This window comes from Gossypium arboreum, chromosome 12, assembly GCF_025698485.1.
Source record: "Gossypium arboreum isolate Shixiya-1 chromosome 12, ASM2569848v2, whole genome shotgun sequence".
Lineage (NCBI taxonomy): Eukaryota > Viridiplantae > Streptophyta > Magnoliopsida > Malvales > Malvaceae > Gossypium > Gossypium arboreum.
This window is the reverse complement of record NC_069081.1, coordinates 10,457,771-10,480,665: the sequence shown is the minus strand read 5'-3', so window position 1 is coordinate 10,480,665 and position 22,895 is coordinate 10,457,771. Positions and strand designations below refer to the sequence as shown.

Here is a 22,895-nt window from a genome sequence, read left to right as displayed (position 1 = left end):
CTTGATTTACGCCTAATGGATGTAGTAACAACTTATTTGTATGGCCCACTGGATACTAACATTTATATGAAACTCCCTGAAGGATTTAAACTGCCTGAAGTAGTGAGTTCAGGTTCTAGAGAACATTATTTGATTAAATTGTACAAATCCCTTTATGGATTGAAACAATCCGGACGCATGTGGTATAATCGCCTAAGCGAGTATTTGTTGAAAGAAGGATACAAGAATGATCCAATTTGCCCATGCATTTTCATTAAGAAGTTTGGATCTGGATATGTAATTATTGCAGTATATGTTGATGATTTGAATATTATTGGAACTCCTGAAGAGATCTAAAAGACTGTTGAGTGCTTGAAGAAAGAATTTGAAATGAAAGACTTTGGAAGAACGAAATTTTGTTTGGGGTTACAAATTGAGCACCTAAAAGAAGGAATCATTGTGCATCAATCAACATATATTGAAAAGGTGCTAAAGAGATTTTATATGGATAAGGCACATCCAATAACTACCCCGATGGTTGTAAGATCACTTGATCCAAGTAAAGACCCTTTCCGTCCTCGGGAAGATAGTGAAGACTTTCTTGGTCCTGAAGTGTCATACCTCAGTGCAATTGGGGCATTAATGTATCTTGCTAGCCATACCCAACCTGATATATCTTTTTCTGCAAATTTGCTAGCAAGATTTAGCTCATGCCCAACTCGGAGACATTGGATTGGAGTAAAACAGATATTTTGTTATCTCCAAGGCACAAAGAATATGGGTCTATTTTTCCTTAATAAATCCAAGACAGAGTTGATTGGTTTTGCAGATGCAGGATTTATGTCAGACTCTCATAATTGAAAATCACAAACTGGATATGTTTTTACATATGGAGGTACTGCAATCTCTTGGCGCTCAATGAAGCAAACAATTGCAGCAACCTCGTCTAATCATGCAGAAATCTTAGCAATCTATGAAGCAAGTCATGAATGTGTATGGCTAAGATCTATGATCCAGCATATAAGGAATAATTGTGGTTTATCATCTGGAAAGGAAGTTACAACTGTCTTGTTTGAAGACAACACAGCATGCATTAATCAGCTCGATAGTCGATACATCAAAGGTGACAGAACAAAACACATTGCACCAAAATTCTTCTTCACTCATGACCTCCAGAAGATTAAGGAGATAAAAGTTAAGCAGATCAGTTCAAGTGAGAATTTAGAAGATTTATTCACCAAGGCGCTTCCTACATCAGTGTTTCAGAAGCTTGTTTATTACATTGGAATTCGTCACCTTCGAGATCTCAAGTGATGTAGCCATTAGGGGGAGTTAATACGCGCTGTACTCTTTTTCCCTTAACATTGGTTTTATCCCACTAGGTTTTCCAGGTAAGGTTTTTAATGAGGCAGCATATCAAGCGTATAATTATGTACTCTTTTTCCTTCACTAAGTTTTTGTCCTACTGGGTTTTTCTTAGTAAGGTTTTAATGAGGCATAATTAGATAATGAACATCCAAGGGGGAGTGTTATGAAATATTTATGTGGATGTCATTATCAACCCCATAAGTTATAAAACTCTTCCTATATCCCATAAGTTATGAGACTTTTCCTATAACCCATTAATATGGGAGATAAATGGCCTATAATAATTAGAGAGTTACTTTTAACCCCTATATATATGGGGCTCATGTACTCATGAAAAATATATATAAAAAAGAAGATACACTCTCTCTTCTATATTCTCTCTACACTCTTTCTTCTATCACATTTTAGTTTATTCTTTCTTTATTATTTCACAATATATTATATGTTTTTAAAAATTTGCTTTAATTTGTAATCATTAAATGATTAATTGAGTCGGCTGCACTGGTGACCACTGTAACGCTCCGAATTCGATCTAACTCATCCATTAATTAAAATATTTGTTAACCCATTTGATGCTAATGTGGCAAATGAAAATGTTGACATGTTGACACGTGGCATGCCATGATAATGTTGCATACTGAAGGCTTGTTGGTTTTTTTATTTCCTACTCTGTTTTTTTTTACTCTTCTGCTTGAAAAATATAAAAATATAAAAATATATAAATTATTAAAAATTAAAATTACAATAAATTTTAATTTTTAAAAGTTGTTATTTTTAAAATATTAATAATATAAAACAATTATAGAAAAATTACAATGAATTATTAAACATTTTTTTTTTAAATTAGCACAACACGAATCTTTATTTCTTTTCATTCCCTCTTATTTTTCCCTTTCCTTTACTCCATCTCCACCGCCTCCCTATAAAAATACACCGCCATTTTCTACCTCCTGTACTGTGGATTTTCTTTCTTTTCTTATTTTTTGGATTCATTTTTATTAAGTTTGTGACCACAGATTACTAATTTTTGAAGTCTTGTTTAATTTGAGTTTCTAGCATGAGACATGGTAAATAGCTTTCAATTCTATAATTCACATTTCTATTTATTTCATATTTCATTGAGAGAAAAAGGATTTTTTATTTTATTTTTAATTTCATGTAGACATTTTAACTGTAGAGTGTATTATTTAATTATGTGATTGGAAGTTCGATTTCTATTCATAAAAATGTAATATATTTTATGGTCAATTATTTATCTCTTTAGAGAATACTCGCGATGAAAAAATTAATCATTATTACTAGCTGTTAATATTTTATTTACAATCAGTAGAAATTTTCAACGTTACTCAATGCTCTCGTATCTTCAGTCAATTTTGTTAATTAATACTGTTAACATCATTCTTTATCTGTTCAATTTTGGATCAATTCAACTCCTTTGACATTTTAACTTGACCAGTGTTATCTTTAGAAAATTGAGCGAGTTTGTATCAAATTATGAAAAGGAAAAATGAAAAAAAGGCCTCCATTGTTTACTCATTTATTTTCTTGCAAATTTAGATTGACTAGTAGTTTTTTAGTTTTATATGTATAAAGAGTTACTGTATTTTTTTCTTTTTTTTTATATTTTCTGATTGTAAGTAATATTTTCTACTGTTGTATTAAGAGAAACATATGAGGTATTTATATACATTTCTTATGCTATTATTACAACTCATAATAGGTCTCACTGTTTTGTCTTGGCTTTTAGACTGAGGGTACTGACATTCTCTGTCCCTAGTGTTGATATTCTCTAGGCCTCATTTGGCTTATTGGACGCTTGCTTGTGGAGCACGTGGTCCTTTCTGATCTTGGGACTGACTCTCTCAGTGAACCTCGTACTTGCCAGTCACGAGTGAGGGTCCTGCGAGGCTTACGTGAGCTCACCGGTGAATTTCCTGCACAAGCTATCTTTGCGGACATCTTATATTCCCGCAAGGTCCTTAACTGACCGTGCTTGTAAAAAATATTCTTCTTTCATATCGGAGGTCCAGATCCTATTAATCACTTAAACTATCAGTTTTCAAATCCTAACAAGGAGACTATATTATAATATTATAAGTGAATGGATTTAAAAAAAATCATTAAATTCAATAAAATCTATGTGATGCAGCACGTGTCAGTTAAATTGACAGTTTTTGATAAAAATCAATTGATTTAATGTTGGTCAATTTCACTAAAGTTGAATTGACATTTTGTTTTGTATTGCGTAGTTATCTTTTTGTCCCTCAAATTCTTCCAAAGAAGTTTCTTAGATTGACAATTGTGACCACATGAGCATCGTCTTTAGTTTCACAATATAATGATTTAGTTATTATACTTATTTTTAAAAGTTTATGTTATTACCTATTTCTGATTTTTATTTCTTTTTAGAATGTTTTATTGTGCTTCTAATTTTATCTCTTTTTATTTGTTTATTATTAAATGATTGATTGAATCTTAAAATAAAAATAAAAATAAAAATAAAATAATTAAAACGATTCAATTATCAATTTAATTTTTAAAATATTGTAAAATTTCTGATTATTATGACTTGTTGTATAAGTAATTAATTGGAGAAATTGGATAAAGAGTAGTGAATACAAGAGACAGGACCAATACAAGACATATGTGCATTCCAAATATAGGGTATATAGTACACATGATACATGTATCTAGTGATTACATAGAAAAACTATACAAAAGACAAAACCATTGAGATATATGATTAAACTTCAAAAATTAAATTATTACAAGAAAATGAAAATGGTAATTAATTAATGTGCTGCATTAATTTGAATTAGTGTTAAGTAAGAATTAATGCAGACGACGTACGGTCCTCTGGAGCAAGAACTCGATGCGATGCGTCATCACTTGGCAGGCACAACATCCAGTATTGGAGCTCGGCATATTGGGCACTTTCCACTCCTCCATTGTAATTCATTCCCGCATTTCAGACAGGTGCACATGTGCCCGCATCTGACCATTCCATATCCAATAAGAAATTTATTTTTGAATAAATGAAATGCATGCCTCTTTGTAGTTACAAATGTATTTACTTATTTACCTGTACAAAAGTGAGTCCACCTGCATTTCATAGCAAATACAACAACTACGCTTCCAAGGCGTCCTATCTGCTGAATTCTTCCCTTCCCCTTCAACTGTATCAATATAATTTTTTAATCTAAGCTATCCATGTAAGTAGCATTCTTGTATAAAACAAATAATTACCAAGCAGTCAAGTCTCACCCGAATGAACTTCTCGATTAAGGGAGTAGTGTTGCCATTTCATCTGCATGTCCATGCATGTCATAACTGATTTTCTTAGTTCACTAATCTCGCTGTGAAGTTGCTCGATATGCCCTCTTAAATCACATATGAGTTCCATTTCCTGCATCATATGTATGAATGTATATATAGCAATGCAAAAACAATGACATATCACTGACGCAATTACTTTTCACGTATGAAACCAACATAAATGAAATATCCAAACCAACTCACGAGCGAAGGGCGGTTTATCGAAGAAGCGGACTGTCTAGCATCCTGGTAACCTTCAGCTTGAGATGGTTGGGGTGGAGGTGAAAATAAAGATGCACCCCGCTCGTCGTTACTGGTTTCGTTATCATCCTGAAAACTCCATGACCTCGTCATCATAGCTGATGGTGAAGGCATTTGTATAGATGGTGAGGAATTATTGAAGTAGTTATTGACTTCTTGACATTGACGGCTGCTTAAGCTCCTTTCTTCTTCATCGTCGTATTCTTCTTCTTCTTCTTCTTCTTCTTCGTAAGACACTCGTTGGACCATTCCTTCCTTATCCTCAACTTCTTGTTGACTTTCAGCAACATCAGCTTGCATTTGTACACGAGAAGTCATTAATCGGTTCATTTTCTCTAGGAAATCACTGTCAAATAAAGTTGAAACTCTTCCCCTGCATATAATTCCTTCCTTATCATCCACTTCTTGTTGACTTTCTGCCCCATCCGCTTGGATCTGTACACGAGAAGTCATTAATCGGTCCATTGTATCTCGGAAATCACTGCCAAGCAAAGTTGAAACTCTTCCCCTGCAAGTAAATTGGAAATTATGTATTATGATGAGTTTTTTACATCTTGCAAGAAAAAGAGAGGTCAGACAAGCATATTCAGTTTGATAGTGATAGATAAACAGTAAAATATCATATACCTTTCTAGTAGCTGACGAATCTCCTCATTATTTGAGGTAGCGTTAAGCACTTCATCGTACCATGCTTGCCTTAAGCCTTCCCAATAACTTCTAGGTCGAGATATATTGCTAAACCAATCATAATCATCAGTTTCATCAAAATATTGTTGGTAATGATCCTCCTCTTCTTCTGTTACCTCATTCTCATTCCCGTCATTAATGCAGGATGTTGATGTATTGTCTACAATATCCTGAGACTGAGGGTCTACGCAGATATGCTGCTGATCACCAATGTCCTCTTCTTCAACTATCTCATTCTCTATGCTACTAACCACGGATGTTGTTGTTGTTGTTTCCATGTTTTCTTGCGAGTCAAGAATAAGTTGATGCTGGTCCTTTTCTTGCTCTGCTTTTGCAACCTCATTTTGGGTTACTGTTTCTGCAGTTTCTTGTGAGCCAAGGATGAGTTGTTGTTGGCTGCTCAACTCTTCTTTTTTTGCCACCTCATTCTCCGATGGAGCCTCCAATGGCTTCGTTTCCTTAGAAATTTTTGGTGATTCAGGGGATTTTGCTTCCAGGCTTGTTTTCTGTTGCACGGCATCTGAAGGTGGCTTGGCCTTTTCTTTAATATCTTCATATTTGTTGGTTGTCAAACTATCAAGCGGCGATGAACTCTGTTGCCCCTTTTGGCAATGAGTATCTTCCCTCTGCGGAGGTTTGCAAGTGGAGCTTTTGTCCTTACAGATGTATCTTGGAGTAGCTGAAACATTCTGGGCTGTCATGCCTTGCTCAGCACCGGTGCTAAACTTCTCCCTGGAATTAGTTAAATTTAAGACGTCTTGATGAAACTAGGCACGTGCATTTAGAGGCTGAAAGTAAGACTTTAGATGGATGACAAAGATTGGCATTAGTGGTACCTGAGATGCATAATGGTAGACCCTTGAGAGCGATTCAGTTGTGGACGACATTTATCTTGAATAGTCAGGCAGCGTTGTAGGCTTTTAAGCCGTAGCATTGACTATAAGAATGGAAGCATAAAGCAAACAATAACAAAAACATGATGAGTTGGAATGAATGAAGAAACAAAAGAAGGAAGATTCTGAAAAGAAAACACACCTGAACACGGCCACGCTGTGGGAATTTGGAAACAGCCTGGCGTTTCACAAGTGATTCCAACTCTCTTTTCTTATCTCGCTCTATCCGTATGAGAAAATCTTGGAATGCTTGTCGCCCTCTTATTAGGGGTGAGTTTATGACCAGTGAGAAACACCTCCGCAATGATTCATTTGGTTTTGAACAATGCTTTGGCTCTTTACACTGCGAGTGGGAGCCTGTATGCTCATGATCATTCGCATCTTCCCTGCAATTTTTCAATTTCTTGATGATATCCACAATTCTCACTCTTTCAATCTCCCCAGCGTCAAAAGTCTTGCTACACGCAGAAGAAGAAGAAGAAGCTGCTTCACCTGCCGCGGTTCTATCTGAAAATGACTCCAACTCTATTAAGGAATCTACATTGTTTGTTCTGTTCTCCATTTTTTCCTCAAATGGTTCACTTGTTGAAGATTCTTCCATAGGGGAGGCATTATTCTCGTTAGAGCTTACACCAGAACTTGTCCTGCTAGTGTTGGAATCCATGCTTTGATTCTGGTATGAATTTATGCTGTTGGATCGATTTAGCCTAGCCTCCCATATTTGAACAAGGGAAGAAGCGGCAAGATTATGAGTGACCGAAGCATTCTCCGATCGAGTTTGGGCATTTTTTGTGGTAGAACTTGATGCCACCGGTGGCGGTGGCGGTGGTGGTGATACGGGGTTTGAATGTGAAGGAGCCAACACTTGTTCTGCAGCTTCATTTACCTGTTTGTCAATGGTGGATACCGCCAGATCTTGCGACTGCCTAGTCACCCACCGATCAAGAACCGGGGATTGCTTTGGGTTGATTGGTGAAGCAGAAGGGTCCCCGTTTTTCTTGTTGTGGTGGTTCTTGTTTGAGAATGATGGCACGTTATGACGGTTAGCGTTGGCATTGGGATTGGCATTGGCATTGCCTTGTTCATCGGTGACCCAAGAAGCGACATTATTATGATTTTGTGGACTTTTGGGGGAAGAGAGAGAGATACAGCCATTGATATGATCTCGAACCAAGTCATTGAAATTCTTGTCGAACACAGTTTGCACGCTGCTCACATTGCTGTCCCTGCATCGTTCTTTACGGTTGTGATCCCTTAGGACACAACCAAAAGGCGAAGAGGGAACAATTTCCAGCTGGGAAGATGCCATATTCACAAAACGCGGAGTTGATTAAAGTGGAAGGTATATGGCCATGGCCGAGGCCAATTAGGCCAATGCAAAGGAACATATATCAATGAGGACTCTAGAATTCTGGAACTTGAGAAAGGTCATCGGAATTTGGAAATGGGGATCACAGACTCTGTCTTGCTCCAATTAAGAGAGTAAAATTAGAGACAAGAAGAGGTGGAGAAGGACAAGGAATTTGAAATTGTTAGACGAAAACCACGGAGTGAGTTTGAATTGTTAGTATTGTTACGTAGGGCAAGTCGAATCTGCATGGGAACCATTGGTATTGACTCCTGGTCTTAGATGTATACTATATTTGCCAATTTTTGAACCTCTAACCAGACACAGCCCAAATTCCCTAGGCCACCAACCCGGATTGGATATATTTTGGGTGGATGCGAGAAAACCATGCTTGCCTAACCTTCGCCATTTTCTATTTTCTCTTCTTTTTTGGTTCAACGTTAAATCATATTTCTTATTCTGATTCAGCTAAATGTGGGTTTCTCTACTAATATCCTTTTTTTTTTTTTAAATTTTGGGTACACAACAACTAATAAAAGTTAATATTTAAAAACAGTAAAACAAAAATAATATAGTTAAATCAAACATTCCATTATAATATTGAAAATGTTAATTTTTTAAAAAAACCTTATATTTAAAATAAATTATTATTATTTAAAAATACTCAAATTATTATATTTATTTATTTAAAAATATTCTTAAATGGTTTTAACTAAGTCTGAAGCAATGTATTGATACATTGACTCATTTGTATCGGCACAACTAAGTCAGTAAACAATACTGTTAAAATAAGGGAAACATACCTAGATGTATCCGTACATCTTGGGTTGTATTGGTACATGTCCTGGAGTTGTATCGCAACAATGAAGCCATTATATTCCTTAAACTTTCTTGAAGAATTGTATTGAAACATAACCTAGAGGTATGGGCACATGATCTTCTGTTCCGATATGTTTGCCCTCCAACGACTATATTTGTAAAAGATGCATCAGCACATAAAGACATGTATTGGAACATGGTGCCTACAAATTGCAATTATGTATGAATTGAATGCTGCGACAACTCCAAACTTCCTCTCGCAACTCTAAACATCCAAAAATCAATTAAAAGGTATAAATAGGGTTAAGAACACATGGAGACATAAGAAACACATATCCAAGCATCAAAGTCAAGAGAAAAGCTTCAAATTCTGTATTTCTCATTTTTCTCTTATACATAGTCTCAATGTTCACGTTATAAAATATTTTATCACTCCCATTTCATTTATTTGAGAGCTTTACATTGCAAACATGTCTTCTAAGAGGTTTTGTTGTTTAATTATTCTTTATCACCGATTATAAATTTGGTGGGCTTTAGTTTAGCCATAAAAATTAAGAAGGGTTGTAAATTAGCCATAAAAGCTAGGGGAAAAGTTCTATCTAAGCATTAATAAAAAAAAAAAGAACAGTGTTGTAAAGATTATATCTTTTTATTGAAAGGTATCAATTCTTAGAATGAAATGGAAATCCTAGTTGAGGTATACCAAGGTGTTAGAGGTAATCTAAAATAGCATCATTCTTATTTTGACCATTCTAATTTTTTTAATCAATTTAGTCACTCTAATTAAAATAATTGCTCGAAATGATCTGTGTCGTTAAAAAATTCGCTGATCCATTAACGAATTCTAACATGACATTTTTCTTTTACTTTTGACTAAAGTTAGGGACCATTTTATAATTAGTCCAAAACACATGTTTATTTATTTATTTACAAAATAAAGATTTTAATAGTGGAATCATTAACATTTGAATGAGAACAACGACAAACCATGACCATGTTCATGAACCCATCCTTTCCGATGATCCTACCTGTTAACATAATACCACCAACCACCCTACCGCCACCATCAACAAAAGGATTAATTTTCAATGGTTTGAATTTTGAGATTTAGAAATTAAGTTCCATCTGCTCTTTCCATTATCAGCATAATAAGTCATCCAAGCTCGCATTGGCTTCGTATGTTGTAACTTCATCGTTATCCTTCATGTTTCCGTAATCTCTCTTCTCTTATTAATAATCTCCTGTTCATTTCAAAAATTCAAATTCGGAGATGCTTTCTTTCAACTCCTAAAATATTTATTCATTTTTGCATCATTTCATTTTTTTTTTAAATTTTAAAGTCAATAATATACATCCTAACAAGCAATTTGTTCAATACAGTGAGACTGCCATCAATGCCTCTTTACCACATATTCTACTGAGCCATCATTTTCTACAATCAAAAGACTAAATCATAGGTTAGCACTAAAAGTTCACCCAAAATTTTGCTTAACATCTAGTCTCAACCCAGAAACCAAACCGCCCCATTTCTTTATCTGTCTTTTTTTGTTAAAAAAAATCAATATTCTATCCTTTCTAGTCGGCTACAACAACAACTCCTTTAAGTCAAGAAAAATACAACCATTTTGCTTAATTAATTAATTTAGGTTTTAATTTAATTAATACAAAAGTTGGACTTAGCTGAGATGTTCCCCTTTTACAAACAGTCAAAGTAGATACTCTCATGTTTTCGCCATTTAAATACAGAATATTTTTGGAGTAAGTAAAAAATGAAGTTAAAAGTAAAGATATTTGAGAAACAATAACAGCATGTTTGGTTGGATGGAATTGCTATTCCATTGCGTCACTATTCCGTGCGCTACAATAAAACAGTAGTTTGCTTCACCGTTTAAGTGATTCCACAGAATGGCTATTGTACCCTTATTCCCTCAGCTGCTGTAATAGGCATTCAAGGGTTGGGGGTCTGAATTGCTATTCAATGCCAGAACCGTAATAACATTTTCACATTTTTAGACCAAAATAGTCTGCCTCTCTTCTTCCCAAAATTCTGTCCAGATTTATTCCTCAACATTTATCCCCAAATCAAGTCAAACAACCATTCGCCCTTCATCTTCATCTCCCCAAATAAATTAAAGGGTACGTTTTCTTTTTTTATCTGATTCACTTATGTTTTCCTTGTTCTCTTCTACATTCAGTGAAGGGGTGCTCTGAGATTAGATCATTTTCCTTTCTTTGGCTTTTTATGTCCATTCAATTTCTAGGGTTTTAAAGGCTTGGATCTCTCTTTCATTTACCTTTTCTTTTTTGGTACATAGCAAACAAAGAGGTTTTTTGACTTTTGGTCTACATTTATTCCAATACTAGCTTTTATTCAAGGTCTACTCTTGATTTCTTGTTTTTCTTGCCTAGATTTTGCTTGCTTGTTCGATTTTTCCCCTATTTTTCTTGCTTAAGTTAAGCTTGATCTTGATGACTATCAATTCATTTTCTCTTATGTTGATTGACGAGAGCTAAAAGGTAAAAAAAAAAGGTAAATTATTTAATATACATATATGTATGTCTTGAACTAGATTCTGTGCTGAAGAAAGAAGCTAGATTTTCTTTTTGTAATTTTGAAAATTATAGATTATTGGATTTTCATTGCTCTCTCATTATGTTTATTCTACAGTTGCTTCTCTTTGGCTCTTTGGACTTATGCAAAATGCTTTCCCTGTAGGTTGGAGACAAAGCGCAAAAGGGTCAGGTGTTATGCATCATTGAAGCAATGAAGTTGATGAATGAAATAGAAGTAAGTTCTTATTCTTTCTGCTTGGAAAAATATATAAAGGTTTTGTCATACAAATGTTAACATTTATTGACTTTTTTTTTCTTCTTGTTATTATATTAGAACTTCTATATCCTAAATATAGAATAAAATAGACTTATTTAAATCTGAACACTGAATCATGGATCTAAAGTTTGAGATAAAGCCCGAAGCTCTTGGAGACTTGAAGTGTCTTTCAATTTATGTCTTCAGTGCTCCAAATAAAATATGCATAGGAGTTAGATTACAAATATCTTTGTTGGGCATAAGTTGTTAGGACAGCTAATGTAAGATGTTGGACAAATGTGCAATTCCCTTCCACAAAAGAATCAATGCCTCTGCTGCTTAAAGCATTGTAAGAGTGAGAAGGAATAAGATCTTATGTGTGCAATATTTTTTCAGAAATAAATTGGTTAAATACTTCCTTTAGATTAATAGTAACAGTGCCTTTTGTGTTTAGGTGGAGAAAATGTGCATACGTAGCTTGTGATCCAAATGGAAACATTGAAACGAATATAAACAAAGATACCCCCCAAAAAAAAGATAGAATGAGAATGACTTTAAAAAAAAAAGAATTAAAGTTGATGCAATCATATATAAACTGGGAGAAAGGATGCTTTAATGAATTTCGTCATAAGTATGGTTTAGATGCTTTCTATTGAAAAATGATTTTTAGTATCTGGAAAAAAAAGAAATGAAATTTAAGTGTGGGACAAGAGTATGCTTTAACAGAGGCTAAATGGAAGGAAAAGATACGTGTAATTGGCTCACGAGTTTTGCTTTTAAGATCTTTAGGATTCTTGAATATGTAAGGCCCTATGGTCAATGCTGAACAGAAACTTAAGCAAGCTTGACTAGTACTTTTTTGGTTATCAAGATACTCTGCTGCAGGTTTCAATTAGATAGCCAATTAGTTTTCCATTTTTTGATTGAGCAGTCATGCTCCCTTGATTAAACTTTAACCTTAAAGTGACTTTAGATTAAATAGATTCCATATTAGTTCTTCCTCTTGGAGCATTCTCAACAACTAACCTGATAGCTGCATTTTAGTTTGTTTGGCCAATGAGTGATTACCGCCAATAATTACTGCACTTGGCAGTTGTAGTATCACTGCAATTTGTTGTACAGCCCTTAATCAATTTTTTTGTTGCATCCATAGTTTATTAAAATTGTCATGCTATCTCTTATGTGGCTAACTGTAGATGAAAAATCATTGTTTCAATAGGCATATCAATCAGGAACCATAGTCGAGATTCTTGTAGAAGATGGCAAAGCAGTCAGTGTTGGTACGGTGAGTATTCTTTGCTAGCTTGATTCCAAATAATGTATATGGATTGAGGGATGGGTATTGAATTATGGATTTGAAGTAAATTTGATTGTTTTTGTCCTTTTTGTTTTGGTTTTTTGTTGCTTGGACTTTCTTTTTTGTCATCTTTACAGCCTCTGTTCGTGATTGAACCTTGAAATAAGACTATCAAGTAGCAAAGTAAAAGGTGGGAAGGATAGGCAAGAGAGCAGGTTGAGTTGGTGGGATTTTCCTTCCTGGTAATTTAGTTTGGATTCATTAAATGGGCAGCTTCTTTTGTAGTCTAGTAGCTTATTATATACTTCTAGTCTTACAGCTATAGCAAATAAAAATGTTATTCAAACAAATGTTATTATATACTTCTAGTACGGGATACTTCATGCTTTTTACTTTCCATTGTTCAAATAAAAATGTTAATTCAAACAAAGAACAAACTGAGTTCAAACAAAAAATGATTGAAAATGAATATGATTAGATAGCGGCTATTGAATTTGATTGGCATACTTTTGAATATGAAATTAAAATATAGAATTAAACTAAAATCAAGTTCAAATAAAAGAAATAATAAGAAGGCCAGTAAAAAATTGAAATTTTAATTAGCTTTTATGAGAAAAAGTAATTAATAAAAATCTGTCGTTTTCTTTTCTTTTCCTAAAATACATTAAAGACATGGTTTTTTTTAGCTTTACAAGTATCTTCAAACACAGCTTGGGCTAGTATCAATGAAGAAATTTTTAAAGAAAATCAAAATGACTAGTAATTAAAAGAACTCTTCAACCGAGTAGAGTAATTAAATTATTTATTTCACTAATGATATTTTAGCACATTAAATATGTATTGCGTTTAAATTAATAAAGCAGATTATATATTATGATTTTTAATTCATATAATAATTATATTAAGAATTTTAATAAATTATATATTATTTTATTAAATTATATTTAATAGTAATTATGTTAAAATATGGTTAAATTATTTATTATTTTTATTAAATTATTTTAATAATAATCTTATTAAAATTTAATAACAACAACAATAATCATCTACTTAAAAAAAATCTACCAAGGGTATTCTGGTCATTTTAGTTTTTTTCCTTATGCTATTACAACTTCATTCCATTCAACCAAACACAATAATACTGGCTTTTTTACTGAAATAAATTAAAAAAATTATTTATCAATATAGGTTGTCAGCCCGATTATATACCAAAATAGGGTTTTTTTCATTCGCGCCTATCTGACAGGCACGATTCATTATTTTATATTAATTTTTTTAAATAAAATATTATTTTTTTATTTTCGGATCATTATGACCCGCGTATAGATACGAATACAAGTTGCGCCTACTTGAGAGGCGCGACTAATTGAGCCTTTCTCTGAGGCGCAAATGGTTGTGCCTATCTCAGAGGCACAAATGGTTGTGCCTATCCCAGAGGCACAAATGGGGCCCACACGCCTGTTGCTTACCTTTTCCCCTATATATACCTCCGAAAATAAAATGAACACATAAACAAAATTTAGCATAGCAAGTTGAACGGAAATAATAAGATAGGGAGAAGAAAAAAAGAAAGGAAAACAAGGAAGAGTATAAGGTAATTTAGTTTATTTCTTGTTAAATTTAGTAATTTTATTATTTGAAAGCTATTTTGTTAGGTTATTAATTTTGTTAGCTTCTGAATGAAAATTTTTGCATTAAAAATTTTATGTATTTTTTTTTCTATTCGAAACTGTTTTGAAAATTTTGAAAATTTTTTAACAGATCTAGTATTAAAGATGGAGAATCAGTTTTTCGTATGTGTTTTTTTCGATGGAGAAATTTTGACAACAACTGTGGGATGTATATTTGAATGTCGCAAACAAGTAGCAATGAGATTTAATAGAAATATCTCGTTTGATGATATGAAGGAAAAAATTAGTAAAAAAATTCATAGACGTTGTGGGAGAAGGATCTCGAAACTTTTTTACAAGTTTCCAGTTTCGACGGATCCCATAAAATTCACCGAAATGGAACTCGTAGATGATGAAGACGTGGAGACAATGATCGCTCTTTATTGTGGGACTCGAAGCAACCAAAATGTACTGATTCAGTTATTTACTGAGTTAGCTGGTATAGAGGCAACTGAAGATCCCACTCTATTAGGTGAAGAAGATGGAGCTCAAGAGCCATGTATGGTGGTTCTGATATCGTATGTTGATAGTCAATCAACTATACACATGATCGACATTGATCTTAATGTTGTACCTGAGACTGATGTGGTTGGTGATGATGTATACCATAGTAGTGATCCTTCTGATCATGAAGTCGATAGTGAGAGTGATTCCGACGTAGATGAGGTCCCGGATGATATTTACGACGAAGGCGTGAATGATGATGGAAACATTAACGATTCTTCGGTCGGGAACCAGATTCGTCATATTGTGATACACAATAATCCTGGGGTACACATGTCTCGGATAGACCCCGATGCGGCACACGTAGCTGAGTTTTCGGAGTACCCTGAAATACTAACTGCTCACCGGATGGCTGTATATTCTAATCCTGAGGAGTTGTTCGTGGGCCAGAGATTCGAAAGTAAGAAAAAATGCATTTTTGCAGAAAAATGCATTTTTGCCATTAAGCGATATAGCATGAATATATCGGTAGACTATAAAGTTGTAACGTCTAAACCGACATTATATATTAGAGAGTGTTGGAGGTCAGCAGAAGGCTGCAATTGGCAGATACGAGCTGCATTTATCCAGAAGTCACAGATGTGGGAGATACAAAAATTTGCTGGGCCTCACACATGCACTTCAACATGTATGACAGAAGATCATCGAAAACTTGATTCCAAAACTATCTGTACATGCATCATGCCAATGGTGAAAGATATGCCTACAATTGAAGTTTTGGTACTGATTGTCGAAATGCAGGCATGATTCCAGTATTGAGTATCATACCGAAAGGCATGGATAGTTAAGCAAATGGCAATGGAACAATTGTACGGAGATTTTGATGTATCGTACCATGAGTTACAGGGATGGATAGCAGCTATGAGGGAGTACGTGCCGGGGACTGTCATTGAGTTGTAGACACAACCTTATTACGAGCAGGATAACCAACTACAATCAGGAAAAAGAATTTTTCATCGGATGTTCTGGACGTTTGATCCATGTGTGTGCGTATTTCCCCACTGCAAGCCGTTTGTGCAAGTAGATAGACCTGGATATATGGAAAATATACACAGATCCTACTTCTTGCGGTTGCTTAAGACGACAACAAGAACGTGCTCCCTATAGCATTTGCCATCATCGATAAGGAAAACATAGAATCGTGGGAATTCTTCCTTACCAACCTACGGAGGTATGTTATTAGCAACGATAATATTTGCATCATCTCCGATAGAGGAAAATGATTAATTGCCGCCATTAGGCGTTCCAGTGTGCCATGGAGATCCGTTTACTGCATCCGACACATCACGGCTAACTTCCAGCGATATTATAAGAATGCAGACTGGAAGAGACAAGTTGTGAGAATGGGTAAAAGATTACCTTATCTTTTCAATATAAGTTTTAATGTTTTAGGGCAATGCTGTAACTTATCTTTTCTTAATACATATGCAGCGCACGATCTAAAGCCACACATTTTTCTCCAAAGAATAACTCGACTTGAGAGTGAATGAAGGGTCAGACGAACACATCTTTTCGACAGTGGTTGGGTACTACGGGACCGTAGCAATGGGCTTAAAGTTTTGACGAGGACTTTCGTTATGGTCAAATGACCACAAACTTGGTGGAGGGGATCAACGTTGTGTTATTAAAAATACGACATCTTATGATTTCATCTGTCTTCTCAACTATATTTTACAGGTTGGCTACCTTGATGCCAAGAATAGGTCAACAACAAGTCAAACAAATGGAGGTGGGACACGTGTTTGTAGAAGATGTCAGGAATGCAATTGCTGCAAACTGTCTGATGGCGAGGTCAATGGCTGTAGAAGTATATTCACGACGTAATGAAACGTTTCAAGTTATCGAGACTATCGGTCGTCGACCCGGTATACCACCTAGATCCTACGGAGTTGATCTTCGAAACAGACGATGTGATTGTAGGAGGTTTCAAACACTTCATTATCCATGTGCACATGTTGTGGCAGCTTGTGCTAAAGTTTCACTCAATGTAGAACAATTTATCGATGAAGTGTACACCCTCGAACGCACGTTGCGTGTATGGGAGAACGAGTTCCCCGTGCTTCTTGACCTATCTACTTGGGAGGTACCTCTAACGACCTTCGAGCTTGTCCCAGATAAAGGTTTACGTAGGAACCCGAAAAGTCGTCCGCAATCATCCAAAATCCATAACGAAATGGACATTAGGGAGAAATTCGACGGGAAGCTGTGTGGCGTATGCAGATTAACCGGTCATAATCAAAGTAAATGCCCACTCCGAAACTACCATGTTGGATAATCATCGCAATCGGGTAGAAATTGAGATGTAGTTCATTACATGTTAAAAGGATTAAGTCACAAATTTGTCAACAATTTGTTGCAGTTAATCTAATTTGACTTACATAGTTAGTATAAAGTTTATTTATTTAAATAATAAAAAACCATAAAATTGATAAATAAAATGACAAAAAAGTCATTACATAAATACAAAGTTAACTATTTAAATTGCAAAAAAATAAATAAATTGATAAATAAAATGCCAAAAAATTCATTACATAAATATGAAGTTATTTACATTACAAAACCCCCTAAAATTGATGGTTTGATGGTGTCGTTCTAGGAGTATATTTTTGTAGAGCTCGACGTTCACGTTGCGGGCGATTACGGTGATCAACATTCTCTTCATCCGTATGTGGGGCTGTACGAAACATAGATGAAAAATCATATGTCTCAAACGCCATCGATGAACTTGAGCCGGGAGGAGAGGAGTACGGCGATTGATATGGGCTGGGAGGAGTAGAGTACGGTGGTGGATACGAGCCAGAAAGAGTGAAGTATTGAGGTGGATATGAGCCAGGATGACTGGAATACTGATGTGGTAGTGGGCTGAAGATATCAAACTCTGAATGATATCCGTGGCCTGACGAGCCTAGGAAATAGTCATCTTCCCAAATCTGGATGATAAGAACTATCTCTAGAGTGTAGTTCCGGCTCTGGCTCTGGTGCATGATGCGAATCTGAAAAGGGTTGCCCAATTCGTGTCGTATGCGGAGGGACTACCATCGACTGCCCATCAAACAAAAATGATTTCTCTATCTCACATTACCACTGTATGTACTCTAACGAGGGCTAAGATCCAGAGCATGATCCATCTGAGGTACCCTCCCTAATCGGTTGTTCCACATTGTAATATATTCTTCATGAACTTCTCCCCCTCTCGCTCATCCCATGATATTCCCCAATTGTACTGGCAGTGTCGGGATATACTGTATGCAACCGAACTGCCAGAGTACTCGATCGTCATGATACCACTCCACTATATAAAAATTGATAACAAGTGCGTTAATGCACCATAAGTTTGAGCGGACGTGGGCAGATGAGGGAATAACCGCCATAATTTCTGAAACAGAATACGGCATCTAAACGAACTGCACAATTAATAACATTTTTATATTAATGTGAGTCGAGTGAGATAAAATAATAAAATTAAGTTTATATTGGAAAAACTTACCCCCTCTCCAGCATGATTCTCAATCATCAGACAGTATATTGGAACCGTGTATGACCTCCCGATACCCGAATTAGTGCTTCATCTACGAAAATAAATTGTTAGAACAATATAATCCGAAAAAGAGTCAACTAATTCTTATAACGAGTAAAAATTCATCACCTATTAACAAGTGGAAATATATATGATTGATGACTAATGGATGCCAAGAATGGCATCCGGTAAAGTGCCCACAACTGCAGTAATATGAGGCATCCGTTTATGTTCATCGTAGAAGGATTTGTCGTCTGACAAAGTTCGCAATACAGCATGGCTAACACTGCGAACCCCCAACTGTATGAACGGGTGTTATGCAAATTGGATAATAAGGGTACGTACATCAAGTGGACCATACTGCCGTTTGCATCTGCCATGAGTACACCCCCTGTAAGGTGCATAATGTAAGCTCGAACGGCCTGCATCACCTCTCATTCATTGAAAGTACTCAGCAAATGCTCAAAATTGGCCTGTAGCCATGAAAACCTCAAATTGGTAAATTTTCCCTCACTTGGCGAGCGTCCAAGTAATTCATAGAGATCAAACTTATGCCCGTGACCACATTCCCGTCGATGGGAAGCCCGGGCTGTAGTGCAACATCCTCTAGAGTGATGGTACACTCCCCGCACGGCAAATGAAATGTGTGGGTCTCCGGACGCCATCGCTCGACTAAAGCGGAAATCAAGTCGTATCGCAGATCAAAAGTCCGGATAACGCCGCTGATCCGAACCCGGCTAATTCCAAGTATGGTATTAGGCGTTTATCTGGTAGAAACCCTACACTATTAACACGGCCCCTCAATACGCGGTATTGGCCTTGGCATTATTAAATTAGCAAAATAGTTAATACAATATAATTTAATTCTGCAAATAACATGAGTATCAAATAAAAAATTTATTACCATATCATTAATAGTACTTGATATGTGATTATTATTATTAATCAAAGAACCTATTTGCTACAAATATGTAATTAAAAAATGAATTCATTTAATTTGTTTCAAAAATATAATAAATTATTTCAAATTTCAAAAACAAAACACGGTAAATATCTAATAATTTCCCATAATTTACCTACAATAAAAAATTATGTTAGATTACAATAATAATATAATTAAAATTAATATAAACTATGTAATCATAAAACATACAAATTAAAAAATAAAAATAGAAATAGAAACATACGATTAGTTTCTTTCAAACAAACAACCTATAAAAATAACAACAAATTTAATCAATATTTTAATAAATCAAAAAAATTGTCAAATAAATGAAAAATCAAATAAAATTACACTGCATAACAAATACTTTATAACTTTTTCAAATATTGTATTGAAAAATCAAACACATGAAAATTAATTATATATACTAGTGATTTGAATTAAGATTTTATAACTTTTTCTAATACCAGTAATTCTCAAATCCTTAAATCAAATGATAATTTTATAAATTTAGAGGTTTTTAATTAGACGACATATAAATGAAGTATTTGTTATGCTCCTATAATTGGTGAATACAATATTAATATTCTAGATTTTGTAGCACGTGAAAGTTACCAATCATATTGTTTCTTTTATGGTCCAATCATATTGTATGTATATGCTAAAGTTTTAAAAAAAATGGGTTTGTATAATTTTTAACTTGATTTTCAAATAAATAAAAATAATAATCATTCTTTATGGGCTCGATCCCTATAAATGAAGCTCAGTAAGCAAAAAAGAAAGATCGGTGTCTGTTTAATGCAAGCCTGTGAGAGAGAGAGGGACTATGATAATTGGTCTATCTTTTTTATATGTAATTTTTTAGTAAATTCTTAAACCATTCTACGAAAATCAATGGAGGATGTGAACGAAATGGTAGATAGCAGTGGTGGGTGTCTTTGGTCTCCACCCCATAAATTGATATTACCTATAATATCTGAAACCATCATACAGAGGCAATGCCATGATTTAACATCAATATATATATATATATATATATATATATATATATATATATATATATATATTCATAACTAAATGCAATTATTTGTTTAATTTGTTTAAATATGTGAGTCGATATTATGCTTCTTCAATAATCGACTTAGTTACATTTAATATGATATCATAATGAGTATTTTTAAATAATATTTGCAAGATAGAGTAAGCAAGCATCCACATTTGCTTAGGCTAAATATGAATTTTCATTGTTTGGCCTAAAATCAAATAATAACATACCAATACTTAACAATAACTTAAAAATTTAAATGATCTTAAACATCATTTGTCCAAATTCATTTTCAAAATGAAATGATTTTTAAATTCTTTATAAACTTATATGTTAAACTCACCAAATACTAAACTAAACACAACAATTTATAACTTAATCCTAAATTACTAATAAATTAATTTTAAAATAATTACAAATACAAAAAATTTAACATAATCCTAAATTACTAACAAATTAATTTTAAAATAATTATAAAAACAAAAAATTTACATTCATACAAAATATTAATCCAAAACTATAAACACTAAACATAAATATTTTATAATTAATAATTAATAGCAAAAAAATCACAATATCTTAATTAAACTCTTTAAATTATAAACAAAATTATTTACCAAAAATACATTACCTTTTTTTTTTTTCTTTCTTCTTCTTCTTCTTCTTTTCCTTTCTCTCTTTTCTTTCTCTCTTCTGGTGTGTGGATGGGGTTTGGGGGACTATATTTATAAGGTCCCCTATTTGCAACTTTTTCCCATTGAAGGGACTAGAGGCAATGACATGGAAAACAACAATTCTTGGCGAGATGAAGCCGGGAGGGGGCATGTATGCAGAGGCTGCAGGAGGCTTGTCTTGGCGTAAGGGCGGCAAGGCATGGCATGCAGCAATGGAGGGGATGCGTGCAGCCCATTAGCGCCTAGCTGCCAGGCGCGATTAATCGCGCCTATCCGACAGGCGCAACCCGTTTTTACCTGTATTTTGACCCGTTAAACCGTATTTTTACCTATATATATTTAAATATTCTTAATAAAAAAAATAATATTTTATTTAAAAAATAAAAAAATAATGTAAAATAATGAATCGCGCCGTTAGACGCGAATGAAAAAAATACCCCATTTTGGTATATAATCGGGCTGACAATCTATTTTGATAAATAATTTTTTTTTAAATTTATTTCAGTAAAAAAGCCCAAGAATACTATTACAATTCTATTCCATTCCATTCAACCAAACAGTTGAATTACTGATTACAGCTCTATTCCATTATAGCCCTATTCAATTACAACCCTATTCAATTACAGCCTTATTCTATTACAGTGAACCAAACATATGTAAGTTTTTTACATTGAGAATTCGTAGTCTTTTCCAAGATTTTTTTTTTATCTTTCCTCCCATTTTTTATAACTTCAGCAAATATATCATCATTTTTTCTCTCTTCTCTGCCTGTTCTTGTGTTTAACTAGTGAAAATTAAGCCTTTAGCTATTGGTGGTGGTAAGGTGGTCGGTGGTGTTATATTAACAGGTAGGCTTATTGAAAAGAATGGGGCCATGGTCCTAGTTTGTCGTCAGTGTCGTTAGGTTCCCTTTTCTTAAAAAGAATTCAAATGTTGATTATGTCACCATTGAAATCTTCATGGTGCAAATAAACCAAAAAAGTGTTTTGGACTAATTATAAAGATGTCTCACGCTTTAGTCAAAAGCCTAAAAATTCCACGTCAACAATCCATTAGTGGATTAAAGAAATTTTTAATGGCAGTGATCAATTAGAGCAATTATCTTAATTAAAGCGACTAAATTGACAAAAAAGATTAGAGTGACCAAAATAGGAATGACGTTATTTTAATGTGACTTGTGGTGTAGTTTGCCATAATTCCTTTTAGCTAAGTTTTAAATACTTTTCCTCTAGTGAACCCTAATAAAATACACTTGGATGCTTGAGATTCCAACTAAACATCATTCACTGATTTGTACTAAAAGTGCAACCAACCGACATACCAAACACTTAGGGCCCTTACTATGCACTTGCATGCTATGCCATAAGACTTTCTAAATTAAAATTCAATAGTGATTACATTTTTACTATTTAGTCCATATTTATGGTTTTATTACTTTAAGGCCCTTGGTTGATTTGCTATATAAGTCCTCTTGTATTTTCTAAATTAAAATTCAATAGTGATTACACTTTTACAACTTAGTTATTGTACTATATTTAACAACTTTCTCGATTTAATTTCTCTGAAATTGAATATTATAATCTTATACCAAATACGTCAACTCTTCGATTGATAAAGTCACCAACTTTATTTACGGAATTCAAGTTTGAAACCGCATATTCCAATACTGGCTAAAAATCATGTCATTACAATTCACTTGCGATGTTCATAATGTGACTTACCTCAATCATGAGTAAGTGACATGCTATGTAGGGGTGAGTATCCGA

General features: G+C 34.1%; 1 protein-coding gene and 1 long non-coding RNA gene across 2 annotated transcripts; one reads left to right on the top strand and one right to left on the bottom strand.

The window, feature by feature from the left end:
• Nucleotides 1–3,856: 3,856 nt before the first annotated feature.
• On the bottom strand, nt 3,857–8,115 carry LOC108477804 (uncharacterized). Its single transcript, XM_017780295.2, has 7 exons — nt 6,646–8,115; nt 6,447–6,547; nt 5,551–6,342; nt 4,867–5,431; nt 4,612–4,753; nt 4,430–4,523; nt 3,857–4,341 (listed from the first exon to the last, which is right to left on the bottom strand). Exons 1-7 carry the CDS (start codon nt 7,810–7,812, stop codon nt 4,233–4,235), a joined length of 2,970 nt encoding a protein of 989 aa, XP_017635784.1. The 5' UTR covers nt 7,813–8,115; the 3' UTR covers nt 3,857–4,232.
• Nucleotides 8,116–10,554: 2,439 nt separating this feature from the next.
• Nucleotides 10,555–13,213, top strand: LOC108478329 (uncharacterized). Its single transcript, XR_001870292.2, has 4 exons — nt 10,555–10,806; nt 11,387–11,458; nt 12,699–12,764; nt 12,914–13,213. It is a non-coding gene; the product is annotated as an uncharacterized LOC108478329 (long non-coding RNA).
• The last annotated feature ends 9,682 nt before the right edge of the window (nt 13,214–22,895 follow it).

Coding starts and splice junctions, on each gene's coding strand:
- LOC108477804 (XM_017780295.2), bottom strand. CDS start 7,812: ATGGCATCTTCCCAGCTGGAAATTGTTCCCTCTTCGCCTTTTGGTTGT. Junction 4,524..4,611: donor TAATCGAGAAGTTCATTCGG/GTGAGACTTGAC, acceptor ATATTGATACAG/TTGAAGGGGAAGGGAAGAAT. Junction 4,342..4,429: donor GTGGACTCACTTTTGTACAG/GTAAATAAGTAA, acceptor TGGAATGGTCAG/ATGCGGGCACATGTGCACCT.